General features: G+C 39.6%; 1 protein-coding gene across 7 annotated transcripts in view; it reads right to left on the reverse strand.

Moving 5' to 3' along the window:
• Nucleotides 1-217: 217 nt before the first annotated feature.
• The window catches only part of LOC118812395 (ubiquitin carboxyl-terminal hydrolase 15-like), a 34,031-nt gene continuing 17,085 nt past the window's right edge, over nt 218-17,163 (reverse strand). For 5 of the 7 annotated variants that reach the window (XM_036577382.1, XM_036577380.1, XM_036577384.1 and 2 more), the window contains 14 exons: nt 15,906-16,079; nt 15,608-15,766; nt 13,554-13,778; nt 11,559-11,642; nt 11,368-11,462; nt 11,036-11,224; nt 9,377-9,489; nt 7,740-8,015; nt 6,680-6,750; nt 6,474-6,589; nt 5,916-6,065; nt 4,524-4,627; nt 4,337-4,425; nt 218-2,097 (listed from right to left, as the gene is read on the reverse strand). In XM_036577382.1, the coding sequence (XP_036433275.1) occupies nt 1,873-2,097; nt 4,337-4,425; nt 4,524-4,627; nt 5,916-6,065; nt 6,474-6,589; nt 6,680-6,750; nt 7,740-8,015; nt 9,377-9,489; nt 11,036-11,224; nt 11,368-11,462; nt 11,559-11,642; nt 13,554-13,778; nt 15,608-15,766; nt 15,906-16,079 (2,070 nt within the window). In that variant the 3' untranslated portion in view covers nt 218-1,872. Of the gene's footprint in view, nt 2,098-4,336; nt 4,426-4,523; nt 4,628-5,915; nt 6,066-6,473; nt 6,590-6,679; nt 6,751-7,739; nt 8,016-8,116; nt 8,198-9,376; nt 9,490-11,035; nt 11,225-11,367; nt 11,463-11,558; nt 11,643-13,553; nt 13,779-15,607; nt 15,767-15,905; nt 16,080-17,163 lie in introns of those variants that run through there. The other 2 variants (XM_036577381.1, XM_036577387.1) reach the window with 2 other exon arrangements.

The raw sequence follows: 17,163 nt of genomic DNA on the forward strand, positions 1-17,163 counted from the left end.
CTCCAAACTATACTTTTTCTTTTTTTTTTAATACTTTTTTTGTGCAGCACAAAAGAAAGACAACCACCAAAGGCTTTACACAACTTTATTGAAGTCTGTATATAAATACACATGCACATTTCAAATGTAAACCCAAGTGAACTCAAGTGCAGCCAAACGCTGAAACCCCCTTCTTCATGCAAGGATGTCCTAATGAACCTTTAGGAAAAGGAAGAAAACTCCAGGTGATCCTTAAGCACACCTAAAGCCCAGACACTTTTAGATGGCTGGAACGAAGCCCTCTATCATACTTATTCTGTCGTCCTGTGGTCTTAAATACACTGGTTTGATTACATATAAATAAATAAATTTATCAAATGTGCACTCACAGAGTGAACTCTTATATACAGTATTTATAAAGCCTATGCAATCAGTCTCACTCAGTCTGATTATCCCTGTGCCCACTCCCCCCCACCCCTGACAGAAGACACATACAGCAGTATCCCTGTTTTTTATATCGCTAATATAAAAGGCAATGAAATGATCTGACTACCCTCCCCACAAACCCAAAAACACATTCAACAAAAAAAGAGGAAGCAACTCACTTCTCATCCACTACACTTAAAGGAAGGCATCAATCCAAATATCCAACTGCAGGCGAACAAACCTCAGTCAAATACATTCTTTGCCAATCTGGGAGAACTGGCTCATTTCTGTCTGATTACAGTAGTCAGTCAGTGCCTCTGTGTTTGTAGGGCTTAAGGTAGAGAGTGAGCATGATGAACAATTGAGTTTGTGCGCATGCGTGAATGTGTGTTAGGTGCTAGTGTGCGTTTTGGGTGTGTGTTAGGGGAAACGCAGACAGACAGCGTAATAATTGTGCAAAGTAAAGGCAACAGTCTGAGATTAGATTTAAGGCTGAGGTGATGGAGACAAAAGACGAACAATCTATTGCATCACCAGAAAGTTCATAATCTCATTAAAATAAGCCTCTATGATGAACGAGGTGTGAAGAATGAGGCTTAGATCCTGAAGCTACGCTAAAGCTATGGGCTAGGTTGCGCCTTTAACGAACGCATTGCTTTCTGATGTAGCTGAAAGTCAAGGGGTCAAGAGACCGTTTTATGCCAGGCTTAAGTTACCCTAAAAATCTGTAACCAAGCATACAGAAGCTGAACTCGCACTATAGTTTGTACAACACATATTAGTGCTCTTCTGATTCGAGAGAATTTGCCTGTCGATGCAATTGCCACTGCTTAAAAGGCAGTTACGTAAGCAGCTGATAGAGGGGACACTGGGGACCGTAAACTTTGCAGTATGCGTGGCACTAATATTAGCTATAAAAACAAATGGAGTGATTGTGCAACAAAACAGTCCAATATCCTTAAAACCCAGAGGTTCACTGTCCATCCAAAATTATGTACAAGGCAAAAACAATGATAAAAGTAAAGCACTACTTATAAATGCATCTCTCTTGCACTCTCTTGCAATATATATATATATATTTAAAAAAAAAAAAACTACCACGAGGGAAATCTGAGGAGTGACACTGCCGAACATTCTCCAGATGTGTGTTTCGACATTTCCATAAATCCGATTCACAAGCTTATCCTTTTTCACCATCAGGGCTCCGGACATCTATATTTGGCTGAGGTGTGGCTGAAGGGAGAAAGCCACATGGAAAAATGGGAGGAGGAGAGAGAGGGGGGAAAATCAACCTGCTATGTTGGCCATTAAAACAAGGCCCTGATTGGACGTTCCAGTCTGATGCGTGGCACTTGCAGGCACTGCAGAAGCGGAGGACGAAGGCTCTGGACTGGATTCTCTGGACCGCTTGCTCACCATATGGCTTCGGATGACCCCCACCACCCGCTGCCCCACGTTTGTCCCAACTCAGTTGGTGTTCATGGTGATGTCGTGATTAGCCTCTAGCTCTTCGTCCTGCTCGTTGTCATTTAGGTCCTCCTCATCCTCCTCCTCGTCTTCATCACTCTGGGCATTGGCCCCTTGTGCCGAGGTGCTCTCCTGCTCCTCCGTGTCCTCGCGGTCTAGGGCAAAGTAGCCTGTACCCTTTACTGTGTCCTGACGCTGGTAGAACAGGACGTACGCTGCTTTGGACTGCCAAAAAAAACACAAACACACACACACACAAAATCTCAATGGAGTTAAACTGCACTGAGGAATTTTCATTTTGGAATTTGAGTGTTTCTCACACTAAAACAAACGTAAACACTGGACCAAAAGGACGGTCCAATAAGAACAGTCACTGCAGTTTTTTAGGGCTATGATATACTGACTCAGCATTCCCCACCAAACAAGCAAACAAACCAGTGTGAACCACTGGACATGTTGTGAACATGTGAATTGGGAAGAACAGTGAATATTCTAGAACAATGCGATTTGGAAAGAACATTTTAGAACAGTGTGAGCAAGGGAGAACATTCTAGAAGTGTACATAAGGAGAACAGTGAATATTCTAGAATAATATGAATTGGGAAGAACATTTTAGAACAGTGTGACCAAGGGAGAACATTCTAGAAGTGTATATGGGGAGAACAGTGAATATTCTAAACAATGGAAATTGGGAAGAACATTCTAGAACAGTGTGAACAGAGAACGTTCTAGAACAATGTGAAAGGGGGACAAACTATGGGCCACAGACCACCAGGCCTGTTCGCAGGGGTAAGTCATAAAAACATAAGTGGGAAAATGATCAACTTAATGATTAAAAATCAGTAAGTGAAACATTTTCACATTATAACCAATATAAGTATTAATAGAGACGTACAAATAAAAATGTCGCTGTTGTGGGCTAGTTAAACGTCATCAGTCTGAGACAACGCAGCCGCGGTTGTGGGCGTGCAATGCAGACAGCTAACAGAGAAGTTTCTCAGGGTGCTTTGTTTGGTGAGGACTTATCACACCCTTTTTCTTTAGTTTGCTTCATTTTGACATGTGTGAACACTCCATCTGTATTCGGGTCTGCAACAAACAGCTGAACCGGTCCAGCAGAAATCACGGATCTCAGTCCGCTTGTAAACGAACCCTGGTTCAGTTTACCGCTGATTGAAACGCTGTTCTGTGATCAAACGAGGGAATTCATCAGTAGAGCTGGCTTTACTTTTCTTCTAGAGGCACGTCAGCACCGTACAGTCACCATAACAACTGTTTTAATGACTCTTGCAGACTCTCAGAATAAGCTGCTGTTGAAAAACGATAGACATAAAATAAAAACGAAGATATGCATTTGATTTCAACTCAGATTGTTTGGCCGAGCATCAGCAACCTGAGTGGTTAAACTCATATTGCTAAAGCAACGATAAGGAAGCAGATATCAAGTTTCATCATTACTGTTGATTGTGACGACACTAATCCAAAAGCTCGGTGAGTAGAGTGTGGTTTCAAATAAACCACAAAAACCCTCAAAACTAAAGAGACTTCACGAAACCAAACAATTACTCTGTTGGGAAGCCAGTGGAGTATTTTCAGTGAAAACGCGAAAAACGCGAAACCTCATAGATTTCTACTTTTTTTCTTTTCGCCCTTTTTAACATCACTACAGTCATGTGGTGGTGGTGTTTTTTTTAAACGTATTTTATGTTTTTAATATAGCTGCAAATTTTATAAACCTACTGACAACTAGAACGCCCGAACCAATTTTTTCAGGCCCTAATTCTCAGGTTTTCAGTGTCAGCATTTAAGAGAAGAAAAAAAATTAGTTTTCCTGTGGGCCGCTATGTTTTGTAGTTATACACAGATGGGTCTTGGGGTGGAAAAGGTTGAGAACCCCTATTTTAGAAAAATGCATATTGGGAAGAACATTCTAGAACAATGTGAACAAGGAGACCATTCTAGAACAAGAGGAACAGCGTTCATAGAGAACATAGAAGAACAGAGTGAATGGGAAGAGAGGTCAAGAACATTGTGAAGGGGGGGAGAACATTCTAGACAGTGTGAATAAGTGAGAGCACTGAGCATTCTAGAAAAGAATGTATAGGGTGAAACTGAACATTCTAGGAAAGTGTGAAAGTGGGAGAAAATTCTAGAATGTTGAAAACAGGAGGAGAAAATTCTAGAACCACGTGAATGGGTGAGAAAACTTTGGAATCGTGTAAATGGGCAAGAACATCCTACAACAGTGTGAATTCAGGAGAACACTCTAGGGTTAGAATGGGGGAGAACACTGAACATTCTAGAACAGTCCAAATGCGTAGAACATTCTACAATCTCCAACCAATCACACACAAGGATGACACACTAACAGAACTTTTGGTTTTGTTGCGATCTGGCCCCATTTCTGAAGGACTAATTAAGTAAAGAGTGCAGTTGAGGAAGCTAAACGTAAAAAATGTCTCACCACAATCTGATCCTCGCTGACCGGAGACACGATGCTGTCATCGAAGTTGTACCACTTGCCATCGTCCTTGTTCTTGGCATAGGCCGTATCTGGCAATCGCAGCAGATTTTAGTGTTTATATAGCTGAATCAGAGTGGATGCTGATGGTCATGTGTTATTATGTGTGCATGTGTGTGAGAGCACTCACAGTGTCCTCCTCCCATGCCTCCGTAGTGGTTGGAAACAGCAATGAGATCATAGCGGCATGGACCAGCGTTGGGGTTAATAAGGAACTCTGACATGTCCAGATCACTGCAGATCAACAAGATACTATTATATTGCCTATTGTAAATACAGCTGGGTTTTGTCAGCAACTTCATGATACAGTGTGTACCACCATATGTACAAGCGCCACAATACGATACGATACAATGAAAAATGCCTTAATATACCTTCGGTATGTTTACAAAACGAAAAGTAAAGTGAAGTTTACAAAAGTGATAATGAACAAATAAGTAGGATTGAGGAGAATGACACTGACCTTTTCATTAATTTTAACGGTTTAAAAAAAAAACACAAGAAAATTTACTCACAAAGGCAGCAGCACAATAATAGTCAGTATTTGGGCATCTATTCGTGTGTGCGAGGAAGTCTGTGGCTATAAACTTATCAGTGTCACAGAGTTGCCAGGTGTCCCTATTTTGGACCAGACAGTCTGGTTTTCAGCTTTGTTGTCCAGTTAAGTCTCACTCTAAAGGCTTTCCATTTGGTGACATAGATAAAATGTCTTTCTAGCCCTACTGCTCTATTCCACTTTCTCTCTTTTAGGCCTACAGAAACTTCATATATCATACTAAATATCACGTCAAATTAGCACACCACCAAACTTTCTGTTTCTGCTGCTTTTTTGCTAAAACATTTTTCTTGACATCAGCAGTGTGATGAAAAATATAAGAAAATTATACAGCTTGTTCTGCCACTGTGGCAAAGAAAAACCTGCTGATTAGGTCCTTGTGTGCCAAATACTTAAATACATTTGTTTGGAATGACCTGTGCTTCTGCAATAGTCAACATTAAAAAAATTAACTATATCTTAATATCTAACTAAATTTCATTCTGAAAGTGCTAAACGTTGGATGTAAATGTCACAATCTTGAAAGTAGTATCTACTTCACAAATGCAAACACATGCTGTGTAAAATAAACTGAAAAATTTCAATACAGCCATCACTGTATTAATACGCATACTGCTTACATTGTACCCACGGTATATTGCCATTCCATATTTTGAACACAGCCCTACTTGTAAACTCTTTACTACACTCTCCCAGGTAATACAACGTAACTTCTCATTTAAAATTTGCTAAACTAAATATATACACACACACAACATACAGGATTGTCATCTACATAAAGGAATGCTACAGCATTTTACCAGTCTAATCTCTATCAAATACCACAAACACCCAATGGCTTTTATTATGTGTGTTTAAAAGGGTGTGTTTTATGTGCGTTTAAAAGATGAGCATCCTGTAATACACATTTTATCCCCCCCCAAAAAAAAGAAAAAAACAAAACAAAAGAAAAAACATGAACATTACCGCAGTGGAAAGTCCACCAAAGAGTCTAGTTTGTCCCTCATGTAGCGGCTATAGGAGAAGCGTTTAAGATGGACCACCAATACTGGAGGCAGAGACCACAAGTCCAACTTCTTAGTGGCCTGTTGGTGCTGCTTGCAGCTGGGACAGTACCTGGGGATCACACACAGGTGCAAACGAGACTGGTCATTTATTTATATCCACAGGTAAAATCCTGAGGACAGTTAAAATACATAGTGTATAAAACACATGACGAGCATATATATTCGAAGTCTTGTCAAGGCGTATTTATTCATTTTATTTTGTTTGACTAGGGTAGTCACAAAGGAATTCAACATCACTAGAAACATCACTACAGGCTGTTAGAAAGCGTTTGTTTTTGTACTAACAATAGCTGATTCCAGCATGATTAAGACTTCAAAGGCAGAACTGAGATAGCATAAAACACCAAAAAAACACCACACATACACATATGAGTAAATGCCCTTTAAAATTAACTGATTTTTCTCACAATTAATGGGAAAATTTAGAAAGAGAAAAGCAGGGGACTCCTAGACTCACCATGGGTCCTCGGCTCCTAACTTCTCTTTGGTAGTGAACAGTTCAATGCAGTCCTTCAGTTTGAAGAAGGCCTTTTTTTGAGGTTTGTATTCCATGCTTTCATGCTTATCAAAGTCCTGGAGCAGGAGAATGAGAGTAGGGTCATGAACAATATAAACACATTCAAGATGGTGGTAGCAGAAAATAAAAAATGAATTCAATCTTACTTCAGCTACACTTTCGTCAAAGTACTTCTTCTTAATCTCTGGTTCCCAGTCTAAGGAGAGATAGGATCTGTCTGTGGGGGAGAGATTAACAGAAATGAAGAATAAAGTATGTGACCACAAACACTTTGGCCTATAAAATGAAACACTTTGTTGTCCCATGTTGAAGAAAAATAACTGAAGTCACTGGAAACGCATGTATTCTCTCAGTCCGATTGATCCTGTAACTAGGACTCGTTTCATGTGACTTGTACCTGGACTGCAATCTCATAAGATTTTAACCACATACACTTACACTTGGTAATTAGACACATCTCCAGTTAGTCAGATTGCAATACTGCTGTACGCACCAGATGTAATATCAACAACCAAGCACCTGTATTGTTTCTTGATTTTCCTGTTCTATTCAAAAGATTGCTGCTGCCTCGAAAATCAAGGTTTTACATGGTGTTAAAAATACCCTTACACCAGCTTTACAACAATGTGTACAAGATGATAGCAGATTAAATTAATTAGCCTTCTGTATTAGCCTTCACAGACATGGACCATGTGCATTAAAACGTAATGCATCATAATGAAACAGTAAATAACATCAGGTGAAGTAAAGATTAACCAAACTGGCACTTCATTTTAACCAGCTCTGGCTAATGAAGGCTACTGAATGAAACTCATAGGAGAAACTTGCATCAGGTGCTGAACGGAATGAGCAGCAATGCCTCTGTATAGTGGTGGCATACCAGGAGGCAGACTCTTCCCCATATGCAGAAATGCAGGGTGAGGCACTGTCACTGTATTTGGAGTGGTTTTGGTTCTTAAATGTAAATGCATTTACATCTGGCTAAAATGCATCTCGGACAACCTCCTGAAGTGGTCTGAGCAACAGGATTTTAACGAAGTCTTAGGTGCATTTAGACATGCTTTTTTATGTGGATAATCTATCGGGATATAATCTTGACACTATAGACGCATTAAATGACCAGGTGTAAATGGGGTCCACGTTATCTCTGGTTTGAGGAGAATAAAGACCTCTCAAACAACGAACAAAGTTTTGAAAGTGTCGTACCACTGAGTCGAAGGTGTCCCTCATCAAATCGTATTTGTCGTGGCTCCTCTTTAATGAAACTCAAGTCAGTCTTGCCCATGTTGTTGAACTGGAATGTGAAAAGTCGCTTTTTGTGGCCTGTGAGCTGCTGGCCTTTGGTCAAGTTCTCTGGGCCAACTCCATTCTCCAGATCATTGTCCCCGCCCACCGAATCCTCTGATTGGCTGTTGTCATTTTCAGAAGGAAGTTCCTGGTCCTGACTAGACTCATCATCCTGCTCATCAGTCTCCATTTCACCTGAAATTGGAGGTATTATTCTATAAACAGGGCCAGTTTCAAGTATATTCTGTAAAAAATTTGCAAAATTTGTTTTTACATTTTTCTGCTTGTATTCATACCACTGGTACATGCCTTGTTAGTACATTGCAGTCCAAACAATTAAGTCATATCTCAGAAGCCATTATGCCATGTTTTGTAATCTTAAAATGTCAGACAGAAAGACTGATCAGATTCAGTTAACACTTCATGTAACTATGCCACAGCCATTCAGGCCTAAAACAAACATTTAATGTTATTTCTCAAGATATGTAATATCCTGTAGCACAGCATTATATTGCTCAAACTCAACTTTGTCTCATTATAATATTCAGCATGCATTGCGCAAGTATGTCATACAACCATCAGAGGAATCCCCCTGACGGTAATAAAGAAAGCCTGACTGCTAACATAGCCACTGATGTACCACTCATGTAGAGGTTTATAAATACATAAGGCATGATATTGGACTTCCTAGCAGTATGGGTAGCTATCTGAATTCCTTCTGCATTAGCCAGCTAGAGGGAAAAAAACTTTCTAACAGCCTGCCCGCAGGTTTCTGCCACAAAGAGCTTGTTTTTCAAAAGTTCCTCCCACCTTCAAGATTCATCATTAGAAGGGGGTTTTCCCAGTCTTTCAACCAGAAAATCTCACTCTGGGGTCCACTGCAGCACCACTGTAGGAGGCGAGCAGGCATGTTTACAAGAGATGTAGCAATAGTTACATTTTTCATTTTGGCTGGCTTGCCCCTTTTACTTGTTGCACACTGAAAATTCTCTATTTTTGCGCCTACTGCCACAGAGGACCTTCACTGTTATCAAGCCAGAATGTTTCTGTTCATGTGAATTAAAGCATTTGGCACAAGGCACATGGACGAAATAATGAAACAGAGCGCCTGGGTTTACAAAAAGCAGTTGCATGAACTGGCGGAAATATGCATCCAGGGTGCTTATCAGCAGAAGAATTTACTTTGTTGAGACCTTAATTTAATATTCCAGTTATTATTTTGTACTGGCTAGCCACAGTCAGGAATTTAAGAATACCAGCAGAGTTAATCATGTTCAAGGAAATAAGCCTGCTGTTTTCTTTGTGGAGCCACCACTCAAATTTTTTTTACATAAATAAAATTAAAGAGTGATGGCTGCTTCTGTAAGAATGCAGAGCATCCTTCTGTAAAAACTCTACTGGGAGGAATCTAATGCACTCTGTGAATAAAGTGAGGTAGGTATGCTTATTTGGCTGAGGTGCCCACACTGCACTTCCCGGTACTGAAAACAGCTGAACGTGCTTTTCATGGACACAAGGCTGCAAGGTTAACAGATGCAGTCAGACAGCATGCTTACTGGGCGAGCCCTCCTCCAGTATACCATTGGTGGCATTGCCATTGATGGCATGCTGCTTGGATGAATGTGTCTCATCAGACTCCTCCTCTTCCAGGGCTGAGCGCACAAAGCGACTGCAAACATAGCACAGAACAAACACTTTGTCAGTGTAGACCACAAAACCTTTACCTGCAGTCTGCTTTGACATTCAATAATCCCATTTAAAACAGTGAGAATGTATTAGTTTAAAAACACCCATATATTACATTTCCTTAGACTTTATAAAGGTTGTGTGGTTTTATGTACTCTGCATCTTCTTCTCCCATAACGCTATTATTTTAATAGAAATAGGCAGCTAAACTAAACAGGCATTAATGATTTGCAAATCCACCTCTATTCAATTAAAAACCATGCAAAGATATGAAATATGTCAACAAATTAATTTTACTCTTTTTTGGTATATATACACGCTTATTCTAAATTTGATGCCTGCAACACTTGCAAAAAAGTTGGGAGAGGGGCATGTTTACCATTGTGTTACATCACCTTTCCTTTTGATGTCTGGCAACTGAGAACACCAATTTTTGCAGTTATGAAAGTCTTCCTTGATCTCCTTTGTCATATATTGTGCTTCATAATGCACCACACATCTTCAATGGGAAACAGGTAGGCTAGTCCAGCACCTGCACTCTCTTACATGTTCTAACGTGCAACTAAACATGTGGCTTGCTGAAACAAGTAGGGACTTCCCTAAAAAAAGACATCATCTAGATGGCAGCATACGTTCCTCAAAAACATTTATGTACATCTCAATATTAATGGTGCCTTCACAGATGTGCAAGTTACCACTGGCACTAACACACCCCCACCCCATGACAGACACAGGCTTTTGTACTTTGCATTGATAATAAGCAGGATGGTCCTTTTACTCTTCGACCGAAACACAATCCATTATTTCCAAAAAAAAATACAAATTTAAAAGGTGAACTCAAACCACAGCACGTTTCTACTTTGTGTCGGTTCATCTCAGATGAGCTTTAGATCAGAGAAGTCAGCGGCGTTTCTGAATGTGGCTTTGCATAGTAGAGTCTTAACTTGCTTTTGTAGATGCAGCGACAACCTTTGTTTACAGACAAGGGTTTTTCTAAGTATTCCCAAGCCCATGTGGTTATAATCATTACATAAGCATGTTGGTTTTTAATGCAGTGCCGTCTGAGGGTGTCAAAGGTCACAGCTATTCAATATAGGTTTTCGGCCTCACCCTTTTTTCCCGGATTCTATGAATCTTGTAATAATGTTATAGACTGTAGATGGTAAACTTCTTGCAATCGTGCATTGAGAAACGTTGTTCTTTTATACCTTCAAATGAGAGCATCCTCTGTTGCCTATTCATCAGTTTACATCAGTTCAGCAGTTTGTAGTTTCAAAACGGGTGTTTCTGATCATTCCACAGAGTTCCCAGTCTTACACTTTCTGTGTCCCAACTTTTTAGGAATGTATCATCAATGCATCAAATTTGGAATAAGTGTATATATAAAAAAATAATAAAATTGATAAGATAAAAGTACAATAATATAATTAAATATTTATTTAAATGAAAAAAATCAAGGCTGTGGAAAGGGGAGAAAAAGAGAAGGGCTAGACAGTGAGGGTAAAGAGGGTAGGAGAGGGGACGCATACCACAGGCGGAGGAGCAGCAGGTTGTAGAACTTCTCTTCACTGAGAGTGCGAGGGACGGTTATGAGGAAGGGCTGGCCAAACAGTAGGGTGCTGGTGTGGTTATAACCTGACTGCTTGTATTTCTCTCGTAGGTGCACAGGGATCACCACGTGGTCTGTATCCTCTAGCCGGTTTACCGCCACCTCGAACCTACCCAGCAGGAGTAACAGGGATGTATATATGTATCAGTTGTGCTTCAGGAGAAATTTAACACATTAACATCTACATATTTTTATTACCAAGTGATCGGCAAATAAGACATTTTCATCACTTCAAGTATTCATAATACTCACACATATATATCATCCCTTTCCATTATACTGCTCAGGTTCTCATTAGTGGCAAAGATTCTATGGAACCGGTGGTTGTAGATGTCTGTGACAATCATCTGTATAGAACAGCAAAGGGAAGAAGTTCAGTGCAGTAATATCCCAGTAGCCTCTTAATGCTGATTAAGTGTTTGAAAAAACATTTGACTGTTTACCTTTTCAGCAGGTACTCCAGACAGTGCAGACAGAGAAGCGCAGAGGTCAGAAATGTAGCCCACTTTGGGCACAGTCAGCTTATACTGCAATAGAAACACACAGTACAAATGACATTGGACAGTGGTATAACCTCTCCTTTAGCTTGTCTGTTTTCACTTGCAAGGCATGAGGCTCTTTCAGAATGCAACCCTTATACTATGTGTACAAAAATTTATAGACACCTCTTCTAACTAATGAATGAAAAAACTATGTACAGAGCACTTTTCATACTGATGTCAACTCAAAGTGCATTACAGACACGTGACAAAGTTTAACAGTATTAGAAGAAATTAAAGCTGAATTTGATTTTCTTCTATTATTCCGGTAACAGCAACATAAGTGGACAAAAATAATGCAAATGTATTAACTTAAAATCATATGAAGTTATGACATACATCAAATCAAAAAGACAATTACAAAAATAAAGGTAGAAATTTTAGGAGCTAAAGAGATATTTTTTCAAATGTTTATTTAAAGCATGTACCAAGCTTGACTGCCTAATAAAAAATTCCACAGTTTAAAAGCATAACAAAAAGAGGCCTCTCTACATTTTCTGCTTTTTATGGAAGGTATTTGCAGAATTAATTTTTGTTCAGATCCATGCTGCTGCATTTTGTACATGCTGTAGAGGCTGTATTGTTTTTAGCAAGCCCGGTAAAAAGAGCATGACCGACAGACTCTGCTTCTAACAAATGCATGAATAAGATTCTCTGCATTGCTCTGTGATAGACATTGCTCTGGTTGAACTTTAGCACTATTCCTTAAAGCATAAAAAGCTACTCTACTCACTGCATTTACATGCAGCACAAAACAGAGCACAGAATCACACCCAGGTTTCGTACTTCAGGGTTAGTATACCAAGCGAAAGTGTCTAGTTTCTGACAAAGCGGCTTTCTCTAAATTTTAGTAAAAAGGATCAGCATTTCAGCTTTTTCTTGATTTAACAGTACAAAAATTTGTGCCATCCACTGAGGGTGACATCCAGTATCTGACACAACTGGTACGCTTGTCAACAGAGTCTTGATTTTCAGCCGAAACTGAAAAGTACAATTGTATGTCATCAATTATACCTTTCCAGAAAAAAAAACAAACAAAAAAAACAGCATAGCTATCATGTTTCCTGATGACCTCACCTAGAGTTAATATGTATGCAGAGAAAAGCACAGGCCCTAAAATTGAACCTTGTGAGACTCCACAAGAATTGTTATCATTTTTGCATGAATGATTTCCCAGTGAAACCAAAAACACTCTATTCATTAAATATGATTTAAACCAATCTAAAACTGTGCCTCACAGGCCTATCTAGTTTTTGAGACAGTGATTAGAATCTTGTGATGTCCTAAATTGAAAGCTACAGTGCCTTCCAGAAATATTGGTCCTAGGGCTGTGATGGTATGGATTTTTTCTTACTGCGGTGAAAAAACAATGTTTACTGCCAATGCCCCCTCCCCGTTGCAGGGCACTGTACACTAAGATCCAATACAACCAAAACATAAGAAAACACTAGCAATCAAATGCGATGCTTTGGAGTAACTGCACACAAACCTGGTCACAATGCCTATGCCAAATGTCACCTAGAGGAGTATAAATCCACCCAGCACTGGGAAGTGGAGCAGCAGAACTGCATTCTCTGAATTGATGGAGCACCTTTGGAGTTGGAGTGGAGTTTGTGATCCAGAACTAGCCATCCAACATCAATATCTGACTTCACTAATGCTCTTGTGGCCGAAATCCTCAACAAATCCTCAAAGCAAAACTGTTACTGTAGCAAACAGGGGACAAACTCCCTATTAATGCCCTTGATTTCAGAAGAAACCCTGATGATCAAGTGTCTATAAATTCCTGGACATAAAGTGCAGTTATACACACTATAGTGACAACTGAAGTGCCAGAGAAGAATATAAGATGTGTTAAGTCTGGCTGCGGAGCCATGATTCTGTGTTATGTATGCCTACCTGTGTGGGTTTGGCAAGGGGGTCCAGCCGCACCAGGTAGACCTCCAGCGTCCGTTCCTTCTTCATGGGAAGAGGAAGAGTTAGGTAGCAGAAAGGGTCAAACGTTACAGAGACCTTAGAGCACACAGGGCAGACTAGGGTGGACTTGAAGAGGCCATGGAAAATGTCCACTATAATGGAGTCGTTCCTCTTGATGTGGTTCTCCCAAGCCTCCTCTGCTACTACCTGAGGGTGGAACACTTAGCTTAGCTACTGCTTATGATCAGCAGGACTGTGCACACAATAACTAAACTGTGATAATTAAACTACCAACACTAAAACTTTTGCTATTTGTGCAATGTACAACCCCATTTCCAAAAAAGTTGGGACACTGTGCAAAATGTAAATAAAACAAAATGCAAATCATTTAAACTCTGTATTTAACTGAAAACAGTACAACGACAACATATCAAATGTTGAAACTGAAATTTGATGCCAGCAACATGTTTCAAAAAAGTTGGGACAGGGGCAAAAATAGACTGGTAAAGTTAGGTTAATTGGCAAGAGGTCAGTAACATGACTGGGTATAAAAATAGCATCCCAGAGGGGCTGAACCTTTCAGAAGTAAAGATTGGGAAAGGTTCACCACTCTGTGAAAGACTGTGCTGGAAAATAGTGCAACAACTCAAGAAAAAAAACATTTCTCAACTTCAATAGCAAAGAACTTGAGAATTTAATCATCTATAGTACATAATATCATTAAAAGACTCAGAGAATCTGGAAGAAACAATATTGGCTGGCTGTGATCTTTGGGCCCTCAGGCAGCACTGCATTACAGACACAATTCTGTAGTGGAAATCACTGCATGGGCTCAGGAACCACACTGTCTGTGAACACAACTCATTGCTGCATCCATGAATGCAGCAATAAAACTCTCCAGAAACGCTGTCAACTTCTCTGGGCCCAAGCTTTTTTAAGATGGACTGAGGCAAAGGAAAAAAAAAAAACAAAAAAAGGTGTTGTGAGGTCCCACAATTCACAATTTGAAATTCTTGGACGCAGTGTCCTCCGGGCTGAAAGGAAATTGGCAATCTGACTTGGTATTCGCACACAGTTCAAAAGCCAGCATCCGTGATGGTATGTGAGTGCATTAGTGCTCATGACATGGTCTGTGAAGGCACCATTAATGCTGAACTATAGATACAGGTTTTGGAGCAACACATGCTGCAATCCAGGCAATGTCTTTATTAGAGAAAGCCTTGCTTATTTCACCAAGTCCACCATGTCAAACCACATTCTACACATATTACAACAGCATGGCTCCATACCTGTCAGCCCATTGAAAACATTTGGCGCATTATGAAACAAGAAATACAATAAAGGAGACACCAAACTGTTGAGCAGCTGAAATCCTATGTCAATCAAGAATAGGAAAACATTTCACTTTGAAAACTACAGCAACTGGTTTCCTCAGTCCCCAAACACTTACAGAGTGTTGTTACAGTGGTAAACATGCCCCTGTCCCAGCTTTTCTGAAATGTGTTCCTGGCATCATATTCAAAATGGGCATATCTTTTTTAAAAACAATAAAATTTCTCTGTTTCAACATGTGATATGTTGTCTTTGTACTATTTTCAAATATAGGATTTTGCACATCACTGCACTCTGTTTTTATTTACATTTTGCACAGCGTCCCAATTTGTTTGGAAATGGGGTTGTACAACTCTTATATGGCATACTCATACTCCAGGTCAGTGGTTCCCAGCCCTAGGGCTAGAATAACCTTCTCCTGCATGTTTTGGTGTTTTTCCTACTCTACCACACTTGATCCTATTAACAGGCAAATTAACAAGCCCTTGCTGAGTTAAAATGTGTGATTCAAAGCAGGGTGAACACTCAAATCAACAAAATGTTTATGTATCAGTGATCTAAGTCAATTTTAGGAAGACACTGTGTCTGCATGTAAACAATGAAGCTAATTAATTCAAAGTTTTGCAGTTACTTACAAAAAAAAATATCACACGTGATTCTGAAGAGCATTTAACTCCTAGAAGCAGATGAGCACTGTACGATACCTTGTCTGGCCGGCCTTCGGCATCTTTGAGCTGAATGTAGGGCTTTTTCCTGATGCGGTTCAAGTCCTCATGAAGGCCGTCCAAGAGAAAGGCCAGCAGCTCGTGGGAGTCCTGCTGCTGGTAGCCTGAGAACTGAGGAGCAAAGCGCCCCACTTGGGTCTGTGGTGAACAAACATAGAGACAGAACTGGTTGAATAACCACAAAACCTTTGAAGACTAAGTAGTAATACCATTTTTTAGCAATAAAAATTTGCTATACAAAATAATAAAAACATTTCTTCAATTATCCAACATTTACCTTGAAAGGTCTAGGGGTGACGTAGCTGTATTTGCCAGACCAGAGTTGCTTGATGAGCTCAGCGTAAGCCTTGGCAATCTCGCCTTTCATTCCTAAAGGGTTATCCTCATTCAGTTCATCCTGGTATTTGTCCTTCAGAAAGTACTCAGTGAGTGGAGGAATACTGCTTAAACACTGCAGGACACAAACAAAGGCTAGAGTGAGAAAGAGATTAGACTGGTGGGCTGGTAGAGAAGATTAAATGCAGTCACACAAAAATACACATTTTATGGATTTTTATGAATGCACAAAGTAGCTGTGGTACCCATTTTTTCCTAATTAGACTGACTACTGTGAGTGCAACCACAACACGTGGTTCTACAGAGCATCAGGGTGCTTCCTGTAGGTTGGTGCAGAGGCATTTGTTTCACTGAAATCACTGGTTTCCATAGATTAGGACCAGGATTGCGATGTAACTTTAGACTGGAATGTAACAGAACCGTTCAGTGTATTTGTATTTATCTGTATTCAGTCCATGTTACATTTTGAAAGGCAGTACTATGAATACAGTTCTTTTTACATTTTAAGAGAATACTTCTAGTACTAACTTCTAAAAAAGTGGAATCTTCAAACACCATCAATGCTTGTTTATTAACAATTTTATGAACACAGTGTATGACATGCAATGTGCAATATAAGGAGAAATTTAACAAATGACTTCTTAGCAAACACTTTAGTCTTTCAGTTGCTGTAAAGCCCGAGTGGACTGATAAATCAATGTGACGAGCCAGTTATTAATGTCAGTGTTACTGAACTGTTCTGAGGAATGATCAAACTGATCATTGTACTGGTTGTCACTTGTACTGTTGTACTGGATTTTATGTTACAAATGTATTTAGTCGAAAAACACATATTTACCTACTTTACAGTCAAATTGCAAGATTTTGTTATTGTGATATGGTGAAATGTTTACTTATTTTATGAGACAGGCACCAATCTCTCTCAGAGGGTTATAGGATTGTGAGACTGTGGGTGTAACAGCGGACTAAAGCCGGTGATGAGAGCAAAAAATAAAATGAGAATTCTGCAACTTCTTTTAAATGATAAGTGAATTTTTCAGGACACATATTAAAAGTACATGAAAAGAATATTAAGAGTACATGAAAAAACTGCCAAACAGTAACAATGAGAAAAAGCATAAATTAAATAAAACAACAGATTTTTTCCCCCATGTGCCTTATTGCAACATATTCTAAATTTATTCAAAATGTATTCTGAA

Source organism: Colossoma macropomum, unplaced genomic scaffold (assembly GCF_904425465.1).
Source record: "Colossoma macropomum unplaced genomic scaffold, Colossoma_macropomum, whole genome shotgun sequence".
Classification (NCBI taxonomy): domain Eukaryota; kingdom Metazoa; phylum Chordata; class Actinopteri; order Characiformes; family Serrasalmidae; genus Colossoma; species Colossoma macropomum.